The sequence below is a fragment of the Python bivittatus genome, unplaced genomic scaffold (genome assembly GCF_059951505.1).
Source record: "Python bivittatus isolate LINGU-HERP-01145 unplaced genomic scaffold, Pbiv_v1 ctg000070_np1212, whole genome shotgun sequence".
Lineage (NCBI taxonomy): Eukaryota > Metazoa > Chordata > Lepidosauria > Squamata > Pythonidae > Python > Python bivittatus.
Genome location: NW_028277034.1, coordinates 24,830,767 through 24,849,815, shown reverse-complemented (window position 1 = coordinate 24,849,815; position 19,049 = coordinate 24,830,767). Strand labels below are relative to the sequence as shown.

Here is a 19,049-nt window from a genome sequence, read left to right as displayed (position 1 = left end):
GTTTTCTAGAGCTATCAGTGCTTTCCTTTATACATACCTGCTTCTACAGTTATAGTAAGCTATAGCATAAAGTGTAAAAAGGCATATTGTTGAAACAAAGAGTTTGATTTCCTTTAGGTTTTCTCTGAAATCTTTGTCCTATTCTTCAAAAGTTTACAGGACAGCAATATTAAATTGTTACTACCACAGAAACTGAGTATTAAATATTCCCAGAATGACCAAAAGAAAATTCATATTCCTCTAAAATACAGAACATATGCTTCTGCTTTTAAATATATGCTTGTGCTTTTAAAAAGTATTTCCATTCTATGTTATTTTTCTAAGCTTAAAAATGTAAAAAGTACCAAGAGTATATAGATGGGTCTTCCTGTCAGTGTAAATTTTTTTCAGATCTACATCAGGGCGCTTGGCATGTTTTTCCTCATAATCCCCAGTTTTAGGATGTTTATGTCTGAAGATAAAGTGTAATTTATAGTCTTCTCCACATTTATCTGGCCCAAACATAATTGTGTATGATGTTTTATCATAGAAGTATTCCTGTAGGATAAAAATGAACATGATATTTCGTTTATAATAAAAAAACATTTTGTAACAAAAAACATTGGTACTAGTTAGAGCCTGATATCTCCCTCTTCTAAATGACATTTAAAAGAATGTTTTCAAAAATTAGTAGTATTTCTTTAGTTGTAGTTCATAATAACATAATCGATGAATTAGCAATTTTCAGAATGAGAACTAAAAAGATAATTGTGCAGTTGCATAGGAATTTCCTGCTGCTAACCTTTTCTTTCCAACAATAGGGCTCTTGCAATTAAAAAAAAACTGTGGTTGAAGGACAGCTGAATGTACCTGGCACCAAGCAGAATATAATGATTGGATCTGGTTCTAAATATTTAAAACTAATCTTTCAATGAATCACATTAATAAAGCTTGACACTAACAATTGCAGATATCCCAGACCTATTTTTACTCTTTCCAAACTAGCAAAAAGTTGGAAAGAAACTATATAAGAGGGGCCAAGGCTCATTGTGTCAGCACAACAACTCACTTAGAAATGAATAAGACAAGACCAAGTTTCTAGTGGGGGAAGAAACTAGCAAAACTAAGATTGAGTCTGAAAATGGGCTGGCTCAGAGAAAATGGACTACAGAAAACAAAATTCCCCCAGTGCCTCCCTCCAAGAGGAGCAGTTGGCCAACATCTTGGAATGCTGGTGAATGCTTCATTCTAAGCCTGCTTCTTCCCAGTTCTGTGACCCAGAGCAGAAACAAATGCAACTCACTTCATGCTTCCTAATGTACACAGAGATGCAACAAAAGTACAGTACATAAATATAGAGAAGGAACAGATTACATTATTACCCAGAAAAAAAAAACACGTCTCCCTTGTGGCCACTGCTGGTAAAGGACTGGAAAGAATTTCAGAAGCCATGCTCTGCATGCTTTCCTTACCTTGTCTGTATAATTACATAAAATATCAACCACATGAGTTATAGTTAATTTAAATATTAACATATTAGTGGATTAAAACTAAAGTTCCAGTATTTTCAAATCCTAACTCAAATTCTGGAATAAATTAACATAAAGAGAAGAATTTTTGGTTAGCATCAGATTAATAGAACTCATCTTTGAAGCTCACTGGCTGATCTTTAGCCAATGATAATATTTCAGCTTAACTAACCTTACAGAACTTTACAATAATGAAATTAAGGGTGGGCAGGAACAACTATGTACGCTGAACTTCTTGGGACACAGGTGGGATATAATATGCCAGATTACAATTTTTCATTTTATTGACTTTTTTTAAAATGCCAGGTGAAGAGGCCTTTTATATTCTGGATCTTTTTACATACAATTTCAAACCTGCTGATTTATATCTTTTTATATCTTTTCAGTTTGAGATTTAATTTTGTTTTCTATATTTGTATTACAGTTTTGCTTTTCCTTTCAAACTACTAAGAATATGACTGAAGGATGAGAAAAAAAAATACCCACAAGCAGCAAACATTCTAATTAATGAAACATATTTACCAGGCTAGTGTATGTGGATTACTAAAAAAAAAATCCAATAATGACTGAAGTATGTCTAGCATTGATGAATTATGTATCATGCCAAGTGGTGCCTATTTCTGTATGAACCTCAGTAATAAAAACTGATATAAGCACTGAAAGATTTGGAAGTTCTCCTTCCAAACATTGCAACATGACTAATCAAATCCTCTCTTGCAGTTATTACGTACCAGATTCAAGTCATCACTTTTGGATAGAAGTTTAACATATGCACCACCACAATCAATGCCATCCTGAAAGTTCACTTCATATCTGCATAATAGAAACACATGAATACTCTTTTGGAGATAAATATTAATTAAAAGTTTGTTTAGCTACTAGTTCCCAGTTACTTCAGGCACTGTGTTAGGCAGTTCTTAAATGTCAGTTGTTGCCTCTCCCTATGACTGATTGATCTAAAAACATTTTTAATTTGTTTTGAACATTTAAAGTTATAAATAAATCCTGTACTCTTTTTACACCAAACATAATTCCAGTACATTTTGAAAACCAATCACTAGGAGTAGAGCGGTATATAAATTATTTATTTATTTATTTATTATTATTATTTCATATGTAAAGATATACTTACTGAACAATCAGTGGCTTACTATCAAAAATAAATGGCTTTGTCAACATAGTTGATATTGCATGATGTTTTGCTACTGATTTCAGTACCAATCCTCTGTCACCAGGCACCGTATTTTCTTTTAATGGTTCTATTTCCCATCTTCCTAAGATAATTACAGCAAGAGAAAAGCAAAAAATAAAAAATAAAAAAGTGAAGTTTTACAAGCACAACTATAAGAGGAAAAGTCTTGTCTGCCTGCCTGCCTGCCTGCCTAGCTGATCTATTATCTATCTATCTATCTATCTATCTATCTATCTATCTATCTATCTATCTATCTATCTATCTATCTATCATAACAATAAAAAATAAGCACCAACAAATACAAATACCATGTGCTGGCAACCCACCAACCAGACAAAGAGCAGCTTCCTTCTCTGTAAGATGGAACGGGTAAGTCTTCAAAGCCTTCCTGAATCCACAGAGGGATAAGCTAATCAGAGATCTGTCCATGACAAGGGCCAAAGTTCAGTGTCTCTTACGTTCAAATTATGTTGCACTTGCCCCAAGACAAAAGCCAGATGTTCTGTGTGATCTCCCACATGTGTCAGACCCTAAGTAAATTGGGTCATGTCCATTGTTGTCATGGCAGCCACAAACTCCAGAGCTGTTCCAGACCCCTCACCAAGGGAAGATAAGTTCAAGTCCCCCAACACTACCAGTCAGGACAAATCCATGCCACCTCAGCAATCAGATTGAGCCGCCCTGGTAGGAATACCTCTCTCTGTGCAGCAGGAGGAGCAGTACACAAGCAGCAAACCCAACTAGTCCTTCTGGCCCCAATGTACAAATAAAGAATTACATCCAGTAATGCCTCTTGATGCTAACAGTCTCACACAGAGGACAAAAGGAACCTCTCACCCTCTTGAACCATGCCTGATGTCAAACCTGAAATCCAGATGGGTAGATTTAGAGGGCCTTTGCCCTCTAACCCCCACCCAGGTTTTGATAATAGAGGCCAGATCTGCCCTCTCATCCATAATCAAATCATGGATGAATAAGGTCTAACTACAGACAGACCTGGCATTAAATAGCAGCAATTGGAGCTCTTGAATTCTAAATGATCTGGAACCCTGGCTCCTGGTAATGAGAAGTGAGAGCTGAAAGAGGGGAAATCATACAAAGATGTCAAACTCTCTTTCCCTAAGTGCAGCCTACTCACTCTCTTCTGCCATACTTCCCTTTGCCCATCATCACCAAGTACCATTTTCCCATGATGCCTCCTTACCATAGCAGCTAACACCTTCCCCCAGCTGAGGAAGAACCTATCTAATATAGGACTTTCAACAAAGGCTTTTGGGCTTAAACAGCTCTTTAGGCACCCCACTCAGTGATGTACCACCCACTCAGCGTATACTACCCACCTGACCCTCTACCTTGCTTTCACAAGGGACAGGGAGGCCCTGACAACAGTAGGAGATCTGAAACACAGCCCTGGTTTTCACCCAGGTTCAGAGTTTAGATTCCCCACTAAGTTCAAACCAAGCAATATCTTAGAGTTCCTGGCAGAAAGCAGTTCCTAGGGGGTCAACAATGATAGTCAAGCAACCACATTCTCAATCCAGGTGATGGTAAAGGGATTAAACTACTAGAGAACATGGTCCTCCAAACCAACCTCCAGAACAGTCCAGATGACACAGAAAGTCCAGCCAAGAAGGCCTAGCTGGACAGCCCCAAAAGTGGTCCCAACTCTTTATTTTCAGCTGCAGACCCCACCTCCAAACATGCACAGTATCTTCCTCAGAGTTCCTATTCATTTCCACTGCTGGTGACCTCAGTTTTCCACAACATAAGCTCCCAAAACAGTGACTGCCACCCCAGATCTACTGAAAATTCTGGGATCTGGGATCAACTGGTAGTTCAATACCCAGAGAAGATCCCTAGATACCAGTAGAATATCAGGTCTTCCACAACGAGCAGGCTAATAGGGGCTTCTGCAGATCTACTCCAGTGTTCCATATCTCGCACTCACCTCTCAGTGTTTCAATCATAAGAACTATTTCTTTTAAGCCCTTCTATTTCTGCTTCAGACCTGTTTAACTGCCATTCTCATCCTCAAAAGACTGCTTGCCTTCTTTTTTCTTTCTTCTCCTTCCTTCTAAATTTTTACTTTTCCTTTTAGTCAATACTTCTTTTGTTATTTACTTTTGTTGTTGTGTATTTGATCACTTTTCTTTCTCTATATATATCTTTTTTTGATTCCAACAACACTTAAGAACTGATTATTTAACTCTTCCAGGACTTTTTAAAAGCAGTTTCTCAGGGCACTACCAGAAACAACTGTTTTTACTTTTAATCTTGAGCTTTCCTCTTATGTGCCCAAAAGAGTACTAGATGATAAAATGATTGAGAAAAACTAAAAGTGTTACCAGTACAACCTGCCATGGTGCCATGTAGATGGAATTTTTATTAACAATATAAAAAAGAATATACACGGGAAGTACTAGAAATTGAAACAAAATATCCAAATAAATTTACGCAAAGCAGTAATTCATTAATAACACTAAGTTTATGTCTTACCATCATACTTAGCAATATCTTCATCTGTATCCTCCTTTTTGGTTTGAGATAAAACCCACCTGTTTAAAAAAAACAGCACAACCAGATCATACAATTCCTGTGAAGTAGAATAGTGGCTAATTATTTTAATGTTTTAGGCAGTTAAGACTGTCACTTGTCACTCACTTAAGTTAAAAGTTTGGTCTGACCTATACATGGGTAAATTTGAGATTACCTAATTCTGAGGTACTAGAATAGTTTATATCAATTCAGATTACAACATGAGTGGGGGTGGGTGGGACAGTAAATGTGATTTTTGCTCCTTAATACAAAAGATAATCTGTAACAAGTGAAAACTAGAATATTAAAGAGAACTAAGCTAAAATCATACCTCTGATCCACCCAATAACTGATATTTTCAGAGACGATTAAAAATTATTTTATCTGAAAGCTTAAACAATAAGAACAGCAACACACATTAACGATAAAATAATAAAAAACTAGTAATTATTATCTACCAGCAGCCGTTCCAACTAGCTACAGCAGAGGGAGATATAGTTTATAGGTTTCACTTTCCCAGCTTGGCAAAAGACCAGGGGCTTTTTAATTCTTTCTATTCCTGAGCTATTTAACCTGTCAATTATAAAAAAGTAGAAATCTTAAGAATTAATTAATGACTTGTTTCTTTACTCTTTTCCCAATTGCAATTTGTTCAGCATTGGGTATTTTATAGTGTAAAACATGGAAACAGCTGATTTTTAAACTTCCCCAACTAATTACTAATTTTCAGATATAATTATAAATAATCAACATGAAATACCTCTAGGATCATTCACAGAGATGCAGGTCTTAGTGTAGTGCTAGATTAAAACCATCATAGTCTTCTAGATTTTCAGCTGATTTTTTAAACTGATATCTCATTTCTAGGCTCCTTCAAACCCCTCAATTTTACATTTCTTTGCCTGTTTTTCCTTAAATTAATACTATTATTTATCAATGTATTATAGATTGTCTTATGGATTCTGAAAATAGAAAAGAGGAATATAGCTCCTATAAATTGTACCTTTCCTCTAAATAACATATTTTTGGATTCAAAAGTTTCTTGAGAGGAAAGAAATATAAAAATGCTTCTACAACTTACTGTCCTTTTTAGAACACCGGGATCTTCCTATTTCATTCTGCTGAATGTGCAGTTTTTTATGACTGTTAATACTAAATGTTAAAACTACACGTTTAAATTTAAATTTGAGTAAGAATAAAATTGTTTAGATAATTCCCAAGTGTCATGCACTACTATATATAAAAAGGGCATACATTTAGGGAATGGTTGGTGTTATTATTCAATTATTATTCAATTCAATTATTATTATTTATTTGTTTAAGCAATTTATATGGCCGCCCAACTCACTCACTGTGACTCTGGGCGGCTTACAGAAATATAAATCCCAAATACAAAACCCACTATATCCCCCCCCCCGGCGACAACAACACATTTACACTAGCCATTTGATGGGCTCCGTACTGACCTGGGATCCCCAGGCCTGCTGGCAAAACCATGTCTTCAGGGCCTTACAGAAGAGTATCAAGGTGGGGGCCAGTCTTATCTCTGCGGGGATGATATTCCACAGGGAGGGAGCCACCATGGAGAAGGACCTTCTTTTCGGTCCCACTAGGTGGACCTCCTTAATGGGGGGGACCCGTTGCATACCCTGTCTCCCTGATCTGGTGGGTTGGGGAGATGAAACTGGGAAAAGGCGATCCTTCAAATAACCTAGCCCCAAGCCATGTAAGGCTTTAAAGGTGATAACCAGCACCTTGAATTGGACCCGGAAGCAAATTGGCAACCAATGCAGCTCCTGCAAGAAAGATGACACATGTGCAAATCTAGAGTTGCACAAAACTATGTGGGCCATCACATTCTTTTATTAATTTATAATTTATTAATAATTTATTAATATATATTATATAAATATATTAATAACTAATTAATAACTAATTATTAACTGCAGAAAACACGTATATTACAATTGAAAGTAAGTAGTTTATAAACAATCCATTTTAAAATAGGTTTTAAATATTAGCTATTTGCAGAGTGAAAAAATAAACCTAATACAATTATTTCAGTATATGTTACTACTTGGTATAGTTTTGTCATATTTGGTAAATTGTATAAATAAAAACAAATAAACACTTAATAAATAAACAAAAACAGTTTAAATCAAATATGATACAACAAAGCTTAGGAGCTTATGCTTCCTCTGCTGTTGTTTTATTATTCAGTTGCTTCCAATTCTTCATAACCCAACTGACTTAATTTTGCTAGCATTGTCTGTCAGTAACTAATTTGAATTCTTGTTAAGGTCACGCTTGTATCACTAGTGACAGTATCTAGCTACATTGCCTTCTGTCAGCTTCATTTTTTATTGCCTGTGATTTTTTTCTAGAAATAGGATCTTCTCCAATGAGATTACTTTACTTTAGATCAGTGTTCCTCAACCTCAGCAACTTTAAGATGTGTGGACTTCAACTCCCAAAATTCCCCCAGCCAGCTGGGAACACTGCTTTAGATTACTTGGCATTATGTGACCCAAATAGTTAAGCTTCAGTTTCAGCTTCATTATTATTATTTTTATTATCATCAATAATATTATTATTGCTGATAATAATGAGCAGCAAACTAGTATTGGATGATTTGCTCTTATTTGGGTCCAGTGTATTGCTAATCATTTTCTCCAGCATCACAATTCAAAGGCATTGATTTTTCTTTGTTTGGTCTTTCTGATGGCCTAGCTTTTCCAGCCATATGTTTAGCTGGAAAAACCAAAGTCCCGACGGTACGACCTTTATCAGCATCTTTGCACTTAATATTTTATCTTGTTCTGCCCTAGTCTCTTTTTTCATGGCCGCAATCACTATTCCTAGAAAGACAAAATCTGGCACTACTTCAACTTTGCCACCTATTGGTGGACTGATATTATCTGTTCACATAATCTTTTTTAATATTAAGCAGCAGACTGGCCTTTTCACTCCCTTCTACCTTCAACAAGAGATTCCTTAAGTCTTCTTCACTTGCAGTCATCAAAATGGTAACATGAGCTTATTTGGAGGTTGTTAATATTTCTCCTAGCAATTGTTAATTTCAATTTCTTCTAATCTAGCATTAAATAGTATACAAAGTCAGTGCCATGGGCATCTGCAAGAGCTTGTTACTTTCATCATTGTGCCCACCCTTGCAGACACTGGTGTTTGATGCACTATTTTTCTAATTCTGAATCATATAGTTGCTCCGTATTCTGTTCTATTTATTGCTTCCTGATCACTTTACAAATTCTTCAATGAGCAGATGAGTCTATCCAGTACAATATACTGCAATCTGAAGCCAAAACCTTTGTATAACCAATAAAACAAAAATGATTTTTTAAAAAAGTGTACTTGTAATGTCCATTATCCATCAGATGTTAGCAATGTGATTTCAGGTGCCCCTGCCTCTTCTGAATCCAGCTTGTAAATCTGGCAATTTTTATTCCATGTATTACTGCAAAATATTGAACTTTACTAGCATGTGACATAAGTACAACTGTTTGGTAGTTTGAATATTTTTAGTACTACCCTTTTTTTTGGTATTTGATAAATTGATCTTTTCCAGACCCTTGCCCGCTGCTGTACTTGCCATAAATGCTTATGAATCACATGGAGTACTTTAACTGTATCATCTTTGTAAGTTTTTAAACATTTCTGTGGTACTTTGTCAACTTTTTAAATTTTTTTTATTTTTTAATTTTATAATAAAAATAAAATAAACAAAATAAAAATAAAATAAATATTTTGTAGTTTTTTATTTTTGGAAGATGTTATTTGTGTATGTGTTTGGTTTTTATTCTATTTTTATTGTATTTTATATTGTTTTTATTGTATTTTAATATTTATTGCTGTTTTATTGTGAAGCGCCCAGAGTCACTTTTTGTGAGATGGGCAGTATCTACATTTGAAATATATAAATACACACACACGCACACACACACACTCCTGCAGCTTTGTTGTTAGCAATATTTTCTAGGGCCTATTTAACTTTGCTTTCCAGAGCATCTGCCTCTAATTCAGTGATCAAGCCTTGATATGTATCATTAATTTGGGCATTTTAAGTGTGTGTATAGTTCTTCCATATATTCTTGCCATCTCTTCTTTATATATTGTTTCTCCAGTAGATTTCTGCCTTCGTGCCTATCTTTGCATGGAAGTTTTTCTTATTTTCTGAATTTTTAAAAATAAATCTCTTGTCCTTCCCATTTTATTGTTATGCTCAATTTCTTTGCAATGCTTATTTAGATTTATCTTCTTGTCTCTTCTTGCTCTTCTTTGGGCAATTTTCCTCTTTTTTGCTTTTCACCCTTCTGTTTTCAATATGCTAGAAGACAGCCATTTTGCCCTCTTTTGTTTTCTGCATTTTGAGATATTTTGTTTGTTTTATCTTTAATTATATTATGAATTTCAGCTCAGAGTTTGTCACACATTCTATTTATCAAATCTACTACATTCTCTGCCTGTGTTGCATAACTAATTATAGGGAATGTTGCCAAGATCACATTTTGTTACAATTTTGTTTCATTTAATTTATGTTATAATTTTGTAATTTGGGCCTATTCCAAGTTGAAATAATGTAAAATAAAGAAACATATAGGAAACACATAGACAGAAATAGCTCCAGAGAAGAGGGAGGCAGCTCTTGCCATGATTGTTAGTTAGGTCCCTTAGAGCAGGAGAATTGAGACTGACTAGTTATTGGGGTGGGGGGGACTAACTAATTCAAGAAAAACAGTAACAAAAGTATAATTCATTACTATTTTCTGGATAATGCAATGATGAAAAGTGGAGCTGCTGAATCTTATGGTAAAGATGCATTTCAGAATGGAATTAGGGACTACTACTCCCATCTCTTCTTGTTCCACAAATGAATTAACAGAGCTCTCCTTCCTCTCTGCCTTAGCAGCTAGCATTAAAAATGGAGGAGGTGATGGATATGAAAGGAACTCATGGAACTAAGTGCTAACAGAGAAGGCAAACACTGAAGGAAAATGGCTGCAGTGGAGACTGGCTAGTTATCAGAAAGAAGATGCACCTGTGCCTTTCAATACAACCCAAACACATCTCTGATAACACTCACTACTCAGTTGACTTCACTTCTAAGGTAATTGATGGCAAAGCATACCAGATTTTACACATCTGAAGGCTGTCCTTGGACAATGTCAAAAAAATAGGGAAAATGCTATTTTTATATTAACACAACTAATGACAACGACTGACTTAGTCATGCGTTAGAGATAAGATTAGGAGAATGTAATGATGCCAAGAGGAAAAAATGGTGCCAAGACATAATTGTGCTGTGGTTAAGTAGACTGGGGAGAAGGCTTAAGAATCTTCCTAGTTCCATTGTATCTTCATTATATTTATATTTACTAAAAAAAAAAAAAAACTCTCCAAACATATCAGCAACATATAACTAATTATGAGCAGCAAACTATAAATTATTCATCTAGACTGCAAGTATTCATGACTTTATGGCTCCATTTGAGAAGCACTTACCCAGACAATATTGCATCATCAAAGGTTTCAGTAAAATACACTTCTCCTGTAGCCTTTGGTGTTTTGTATACAACCTACCAAATATTTACAGAAATTATATTAAGAATCAGAACCTACAAGTGAATACATTAAAAGGGCTAAAGGGAAATTAAATATTTGTGCACATCAACCAAGAAATTCATTCCATGAGAATGGAGTCTATCCTATCAGCAAAATACCAAACAAACATATATTCCTGTGGCTTTCCTTCTGTCAGAGAGAAAATTCATATAAGGCTTTCAGCAGTGATAGTATTGTGTTCAGAGCACTGTTCAGCTTTTCAGAAATGCTAGTATTGCTTCTAATAGCACAGATGGTAGCATTTACACAACTACAGACTCAAACTATTACAGTCTAAGTTTTACATTTATAATTCATTTATAATTGACCTTTATGTTCCAGAGCAAATCAATGGTTTAATTACTAAGTATCCTAAATTTATGAAGCAAAATAGTTCTTTGATATTTCAGAAGCTAACTCATTTATTATGTATGAGTTTTCAGAGCAGCCTTCTTTATAAACTGTACAAGGCAAATTAAGAAGACTCCAAGTCCCCATGTGACATTGTTCTCTGGATCTAGAAACAACATATATGATATACTTGCTTTTGGAATTAGTGACTTAAAGCAGCAGATGTAGAGTAGCAATATATCAAGATTGAATTATTTTGAGAAGCATTACTTAATAGGTAGCAAATATTTACTGTACACCCTTTTTACCAGTTCAGTGAAATTTTAGATTCTTAATCTAATTTCTGAAAAGTAGAATGACTAATTAATACTGTTTCTGGTTTGTAATAGATATTGTAAATATAAGTGAAATTTGCAAAAATCTAGGAATATTCTTGTTTCCTTGACAGTGTATATATTATCATATATACATATCATAAACACATATTGATGGATGCTTTCTCAGTGTGGACTGAGCTGTGCAAACATAAGCAGCAATGCTATGTTTTGCTAGCTAATCATGCTTAAGCAAAAGTAGTAATGTGATATGTCTTAATAAACTTCCAGGAATTTAAAAAATCTTGGTGTTTTATTATTTCTAAAAGTCATAATAAACTGAATACTAGAGTCAAGTATCCTTAATTTTAAACTTTATATGTGAAGGTTTTACCTCCATGGAGGATATGCCTGTCTCAGTGTCTTCTGAATTCTGGCCAAAATCTTCCACTTCAACTTCTGGATCTTCAGATTCTGCACTTACTGAGCTTAATACCAAGAGACTCAGACATAACCAATCCCACTGAAATTGCATTCTGGCCACCTGTAAAATGGAATTATAACAATTGCATTATTATTAACAAACCAGGTTTTTAAAGATTAAGATAAACCAAACAATTGCTAAGATTTTCTACTTTTATCTTTCTAGACAGCTAAATTTACTGGATTAATCTAGATGCTGAGGCTGCACTGCGAACACAGGCATAAGGGAAGAGATGTTTCATAATCCAAACTTCAATTTCTTTCCACTCCAGATAGAAAATTATAAAGGTTCTTAGACCCTGGGTACAGTCATTCTTATTGTAACAATACAAAGAAAATCTGATTCTCAAAGTAAGTTTAATTGTATCCAAGTTTACCTCTCACAGACAAACTTAACTATTAAACTCAGCATTTAATGTATCTCACTGCCAGGGTAGCAGTGAATTAAATTCACATGCAGTATTTTGTGTTCAACTGCAGGCACTCTACTATGTCATCCATATAAATACATACACATACATTCACTCACATGCAGTAATGAGTATATGTATTTTATTAGATACTTATGGAGGATGAAAACAGACATGGAAAAATAAGGAAAGTCTTCCAAGAGATCTCTGCACTGAGACGAGTTCAGAACTGGTATAATAAACAACACCAATGGACAGTAACTTATTTTAAGAATATAAACAAAAATGGAAAGAGTATATTGAAATTCTATACAGTAAAGATGTCAACATCCAATATACCTTAGAAAATATTCATTACTTACAAGAGCCTCTAGTACTAGAAGATGAAGTTAATCTGGTCATTACCAAGTCATTACCAAGTCGGAAGGCTACATGAATCCCAGAGTCCCCCATTGGGGGGAGATGGGCGGGGACAAATTTAATAAATAAATAAATAAATTGATGAAATATAGTAAGCAACAAAAGAAGAATCTGTAAAGGTTCTAACCAAGCTATACCAGCAAATCTAAAGAATGGCCAACAAACTGGAATAAGTCAAAGAAATACCAAAGAAAGACTTTACAAAGTGTTTAAACTATTGTACAACATCCTTAACTTCACATGCTAGAAAATAGTTTGGGATCATCCAACACAGATTAGAGCCCTACATGGGAGATGCCAGATGTTCAAGTTGACTTTAGAAAAGACCAAGGAATATGATAGGTTATTGCTGATGCATGCTGGATAACTGAGAAAGCCAAAGAGAAGTCAGTATGTGCTTCCTTGATTATAGAAAGGACTTATATTGTGTCAGTCACATCAAGTTGTGGAAATAGGTTAGAAAACTGGGAATCCCAGAAGATCACATTATCCTCATGTGAGACCTATGCACAGAAAGCCACAGTATGGACAGAATATGGTGAAACAGACTGGCTCCAGGCTGGCAAAGAAGTGAGACAAGGCTGTACAGGTAGTCTTTGACTTATGACCACAAAAGGGACTGGAAAAGTGAGGCATCATGTGACCACACCCAATTTTACAATATTTTTTGTGGCAGTCGTTAAGTGAATCATGCAGTTCCCCATTGATTTTGCTTGTTGGAAGCTGGCTGGGAAGGTCACAAATGGCGATCACATGACCCCGGGATGCTGCAACCATCGTAAATACATGCCGATTGCCAAGTGCCCGAATGTTGATTGCGTGACCAAAGGGATGCTGCGACGGTCATAACTGCTAGGACCGGTCATAAGTCACTTTTTCACTCTGAACGGTTGCTAAAGTCAAGGGTTACCTGCATACTTTCCCCTTATTTATTCAACCTACATGCTAAATATGGAGAAAAGCTGGATTGGAAGAAGTTGAGTATGGTTTTAAAACTACAAGAAGAAAACATCAATAACCTATGCTTTGCTGATGACACTACTCTGATAGCCAAAAATGCAAATGATCTGCAAGCTCTAGCAATGAAAGTCAAGGAACACAGTGAAAAAATGGATTAAGATTAAATATAAAGAAGACCAAATTAATGGTAATAGGTACAACAATCAGTTTTAGAATTGCCAATGAAGATATTGAAAGGGTGGATAGCTTTGTTTTTTAGGATCAATTGTCAACAGTAAAGAAACCAACAGTCAAGAAATATGTCACAGACTAGCACTTGGTAGAATAGCAATGAGGGCCTTGGAAAAAATATTCAGATGCTGGGATGTATCTATACTCAAAAAAAAACAGAATTGTGCAGGCAACGGTTTCTACTGGAACAGTTTATGGAAATGAAAATTGTACTTAGAAGAAGCAGAATCGAAACAGTATTGGCACTTTTGGATTTTGGTGTTGGAAAAGACTCCTGAGAATACCACTGATAGCCAAGAAGACAAACAAATGGATCAACAAACAAATCGACCCAGAGTTCTCACCTGAGGCACAAATGACCAGGTTTAAATTATCCTACTTTGGATACATTATCCAAAGATCTAGCTTTCTGGAAAAGTCTGTAATGCTGGGAAAGATGGAAGAATATAGAAGAAGAGGATGACTAATAACAAGGTGGATGGATTCCATTACAGCAGTGATGGGTGCACCATTGGAAGACCTAAAGGACAAGGTTGGGGAAAGATTGTGCTGGAGAAAAATCTATCTATATTGTCACTAAGAGGTGACACCAATTTGATGGCACATAATCAAATTAGATGTCACAGCAACAGTAATTAGGAAAAAGAATAGTATTCTTTTTATCTGAAAGTGAAACAGAGTAAAATATACAATTTGTATTTCCTGTACATCACTATAAAAATAGTGTATAATATTGCTTACAGGTAAACAAAGTTATAGTAATAGTTGTTTAAGAAACTAAGATCTTAAGGCTTTATGGATTTTTACCGGGAGATTTTGTTACTAACCTGAATTTTTTCTCAAATTCATCTTGATGAAATGGACATAAAGACTTCAGAAGTTCTGAGAAAGAAGAAAAAACCTTTTCCACGACAGAATTGCTAAATATTCTGTCTGTTAGCAAGTAAAAATTATTTGTTCATGTCTAATCTCTTTACACAATATAAAAATATTTAAACTGTAATTTTGTCTTTCCTCCAATAAACTCAAGTTCCTCTACCTCACATTGACTACCTCCTCACTGACAAACAGGTTATGCCAAGAGTTGATGAGTGGCTCCACATTACCTAATTTACTGTTGATTGGGGACTTGATCCTATATGTTTGCACTTGTAGTTTAGTATGACAATCACTATATGATATCAGAAAAAGGCATCACTGAGTTTTTTCAAAAAACCCCAAGTGCATACAACCTAGCTCTGCAAAACCAAAAAAGTCATATGAAAATGTCAATATTAAAAAAAAAAAAAAGGATTAGAACTAAATTTACAGTTCAGTATATTCAGAAATAAATCCTATTGATCACCTCCAGGTAAATGAGGTAGAAGACTAGAAACTATATTAATGATATTGGGGAGGGAAAGGAAATAACATATCACTTATGTAAAAATAAAATAGACCTAGCTAGGTGCAAAAAATTAAAGTCCTTTTTTTTTTTGGTAACATTTACTAAGTTAAACTAAGTGTAAGGGCAATTTCCAGATGGTCAGCCTTCCATTGCCCATGACTTCTAATTCCACAATTAAAATGAGGACAGATTGACCAGGCTGCTCTGACTATTTCTAAATAGGTAAATATACCATGAATCAATGGGAGAGAACGTTTGTTAATCTACAGCATTTGTAGAGACCCAATGATCAATGAGCACTTGCCCTTCCTTGCCAATAACTGAGCACTGAGAGCTAACAGTATAACAGGTTGTTTGCTGGCCAGCAACAGGTAGACGTCTCAGTCAGTGACTGCAGACATATGATATAATGGAGGAAAACCCTGTTTCTCTGACAGCAGTCCTTGAAAATGAGATTTTTTTTGTAGAGCAAAACTTGCTAACTGGGATAACCTGAGATTTCTCATAATGGTAAAACACCAAGTCACAGCACTGTACAATTGGTGGAGGGCTTGAATCAATCTGTGACAGGATCTGAATGCTCATTTGAAAACAGCCTTGGGAAGCAAATATATTTCTGCCAGTATATAGTTGTCAGTTATTTTTTTTTTCACCAAATTTTTAAAATGATCGAAAGTGCACTGTAGCAAAGGCAAATGGGAAAACAAATCAGCATAAAGAAGCAAGACTTATAGTACCTTAAAGACTAGCCATGCAGAATAAATGTATTGATTAGGCACATTCTAGCAAAAGTACAGTATAGGAAACTAGCAAAAACTGTAACTCAATAAGAAAACACAATCTGTAGTCTACCCTTCAGCATTACTACTTCTGTGGTGGATGAACAGTTAACTAGAACAAATAATATTCTTAACAAAACTCAAAGAGCAGAAGATTCACATCTAAAAACATATTTTAACACCTATGGAGAAATAAGCAGAATACATATTAGATAAATATTTTAGGAGATAAATGTTCTCTACTTATTACTGGTTTCTGTTTTGAGAATCAAGGCAATCCAAGAAGGGCTAAACATTATCTTATTATCCATTGTAAAAATAGTACAAGACCAGGTCATTATTGTAGTACAAACATTTAGGGTATCCTGATGCTTCTAATACCATCCAGTTTTCATGGAGCCAAATCATGTTAAGATCACTATAATCTTAACTAGTCATCTAATCAATATAGAAACCAAACACATGCGTCCTTAAGATTATCACCTTCATTATTTTACTGATAGTTTCTAGCCCTTGCTCCAGAGCAGCAATAAGCCAGCCTTTTTTGGCCACTGATCATCATCAACCTTCTTTGCCAATGGAGTTTGAGGACAAGGATTCAGCTTTGATAAAGCATTTAAAGCATTTTTAGTGCCTCCAAAACTGCTGCTAACTCCTTATAGTACATTCTGAGAAATTCATATTATACATGAATTCTGTTTTGGTATTTTTTTATTCTACTCTTAGAGCATAATATATTGCTGAATGTATCTTTTCAAAAATTCTTCAGTTACTCTGACAAAGGGAGAGACTGTACTAATTTTATCATCAGGCTTCATGGGGCTAATCATCTGAATTTTGATCTGCTACCTGCATAATATTTCTAAACCAACATTGGCCCAAGAGGTATAAGATGTTTCCAGATGTTTTACATCCCCTTCATGTTTTTTTTCTTAATAGGAACAATTAATTTAAGCAGAAATACTTGGATTAGAAGATCAGACATCTCCAAAGTTCTATATGTTTTATAGTTTAGCTGCAAGATTTGAATTAATAGATCTGATTCCTTTTATTGCAAACATTTGCACCCTTGTGTCATATAACTGCACATGCATTTTAAAAACATCTATTCAAAATTCATACTACTTTACAATTCTGAAAATAGCACTACACCTTGTCTTGTCTTCTTTTTGTTCAAATCAAAAAGAAAATTAATTTGCAAATATGTATTCTTTATTCCTATTTGCTTGTCTAAATACTTCCTTATCTGAAGAGGGGAAAGTAATTGTTAACCTTCTAGAAGATGATGAGCTTATCTTTTAGGGATACTTCCTTATATACTAACCTGCCTTAGTTCCATTATTGAGGATTTAATTAAAAATAACTGCTATTTTGTGAATAATCACCGAAATGCCAATACAAAGTCATACATCTGGAATATTCTGAAATTTCCATATTAAACAAAATTGTTTAAAATAATGAGGGCAGAGGGCAACAAATGCCCAGCTATGTGCCCACATTACTCTGTGCTCAGGGATATGAACAATGAAGACAAAGGGAGACTGGGTAGAAGTAAGTTATGTAGAAATACCAGTAATCATGATCCCATTGATGTGGATGGTATACAACTTTTGTTTTATTTTTGGTAATTCAGTAATATATACTCCTGCATGCATCAAAAGAATTACAATATTGTAAGATACTAATTTCTATTAGAGAAACTGAAAGCAGTGGAAAAAATACAGAATGGTTATCAATGGAGGTTTGGTTTTTCTAGATCCTCTGCACTGAACCTCCAAAACTGAAGCAGAGTGACTGTACAATGAAAGAGCAATAAATCCTCCTTAACATGTTTTGGAAATGTTTATTTTGGTATGTTCCTACCCGGAGCTTGCCGCCCTCCTTTGTTTAGAATCAAAGCAATTCCATGTTTGCCTGATGATGCTAACAAACAAGCAGAAATGAGCCGATTAGGCACAATTAGCCACAACTTCTCCCTCTTAAGGCAGGTAATTATGGAGACCTCTGGTCGTCGTGGCTCCGAAGCCGCTGCAGTCGCAGCAACAAGCCGCCGCCACCCGGGCCCCTTCTCGGATACGAAAGCTAATTGGTGTTGATCTCTGCATCTCCGCCCAGGAGGAACGGCTCTCCACGGAGGCAGTCCAGTCTCCAGGGAAGAGCGACTGACGCCGCATCCCTTTGGAGCCACGGGGCGGACTAGGAGACTGGCGAAGGCTAACTCTCACTATGTTTCGCCTCCCTCCTCGCGCCGGGGAAACGGGGACCGAGCAGAACAGGTCCAGCTCGCGCCAAGGCTGAAAGCCTTAGGGCGCCAACGGCAGAGTAACGGCTGCGCCCGAACGCGGAAAGAGGAGAGCGGAGGCGGGGGGAACCCCTTCCGCGTGCAGAGAAGAGCTTAGGGGAGGGAAGCGCTCGCTCGCTCGCTCGCCGCCTCGCAGTTGCCCGCTCAGTCAACCTCATCCGCTGCCAAAGCCCAGCACCGTTCGCAGGACGCTCCTCCCAGAGTTTCTGAGAGGCTACAGCCGTTACCTCCTGCGAGTCCAGTCAGCGTTTCCCCGGCTGGAACACGGCCGCTTGCCACAGAGCATCACCTTAGTTTCTCAATGCGCATGCGCCACGCGCCCGAATCGGCAGGCGTCAAAGAGCAGGTGCTTCGTTTCACAGCCTCGGCCAATCACAACAGGACGCTTAGAGATTTTAAAGCCAATCACGGCGAAGGGATTCATTCCCATCAGCAAAATAACCCAACCCCGAATCGGTCCGCCGCTCTTTGAGAACTTGACACGGGAAGTCTGTCCAATTAGATCGCAACTTTTATTGCTGATGAAAGATCCTAACCCTCATTTTCACAGCCGGTTGC

The 19,049-nt window shown here is 36.1% G+C and overlaps 1 protein-coding gene across 1 annotated transcript in view; it reads right to left on the bottom strand.

Annotated features, from left to right (window-relative positions):
• CLGN (calmegin) overlaps window positions 1-18,791 on the bottom strand; it is a 37,941-nt gene extending 19,150 nt beyond the window's left edge. The window contains exons 1-7 of the mRNA XM_007428554.3: window positions 18,719-18,791; window positions 11,914-12,063; window positions 10,756-10,829; window positions 5,197-5,255; window positions 2,641-2,782; window positions 2,240-2,321; window positions 345-537 (exon numbers count right to left, since the gene is read on the bottom strand). Of these exons, the coding sequence (XP_007428616.1) occupies window positions 345-537; window positions 2,240-2,321; window positions 2,641-2,782; window positions 5,197-5,255; window positions 10,756-10,829; window positions 11,914-12,054 (691 nt within the window). The 5' untranslated portion in view covers window positions 12,055-12,063; window positions 18,719-18,791. The remainder of the gene's footprint in view (window positions 1-344; window positions 538-2,239; window positions 2,322-2,640; window positions 2,783-5,196; window positions 5,256-10,755; window positions 10,830-11,913; window positions 12,064-18,718) is intronic.
• Between the last annotated feature and the right edge of the window lie 258 nt (window positions 18,792-19,049).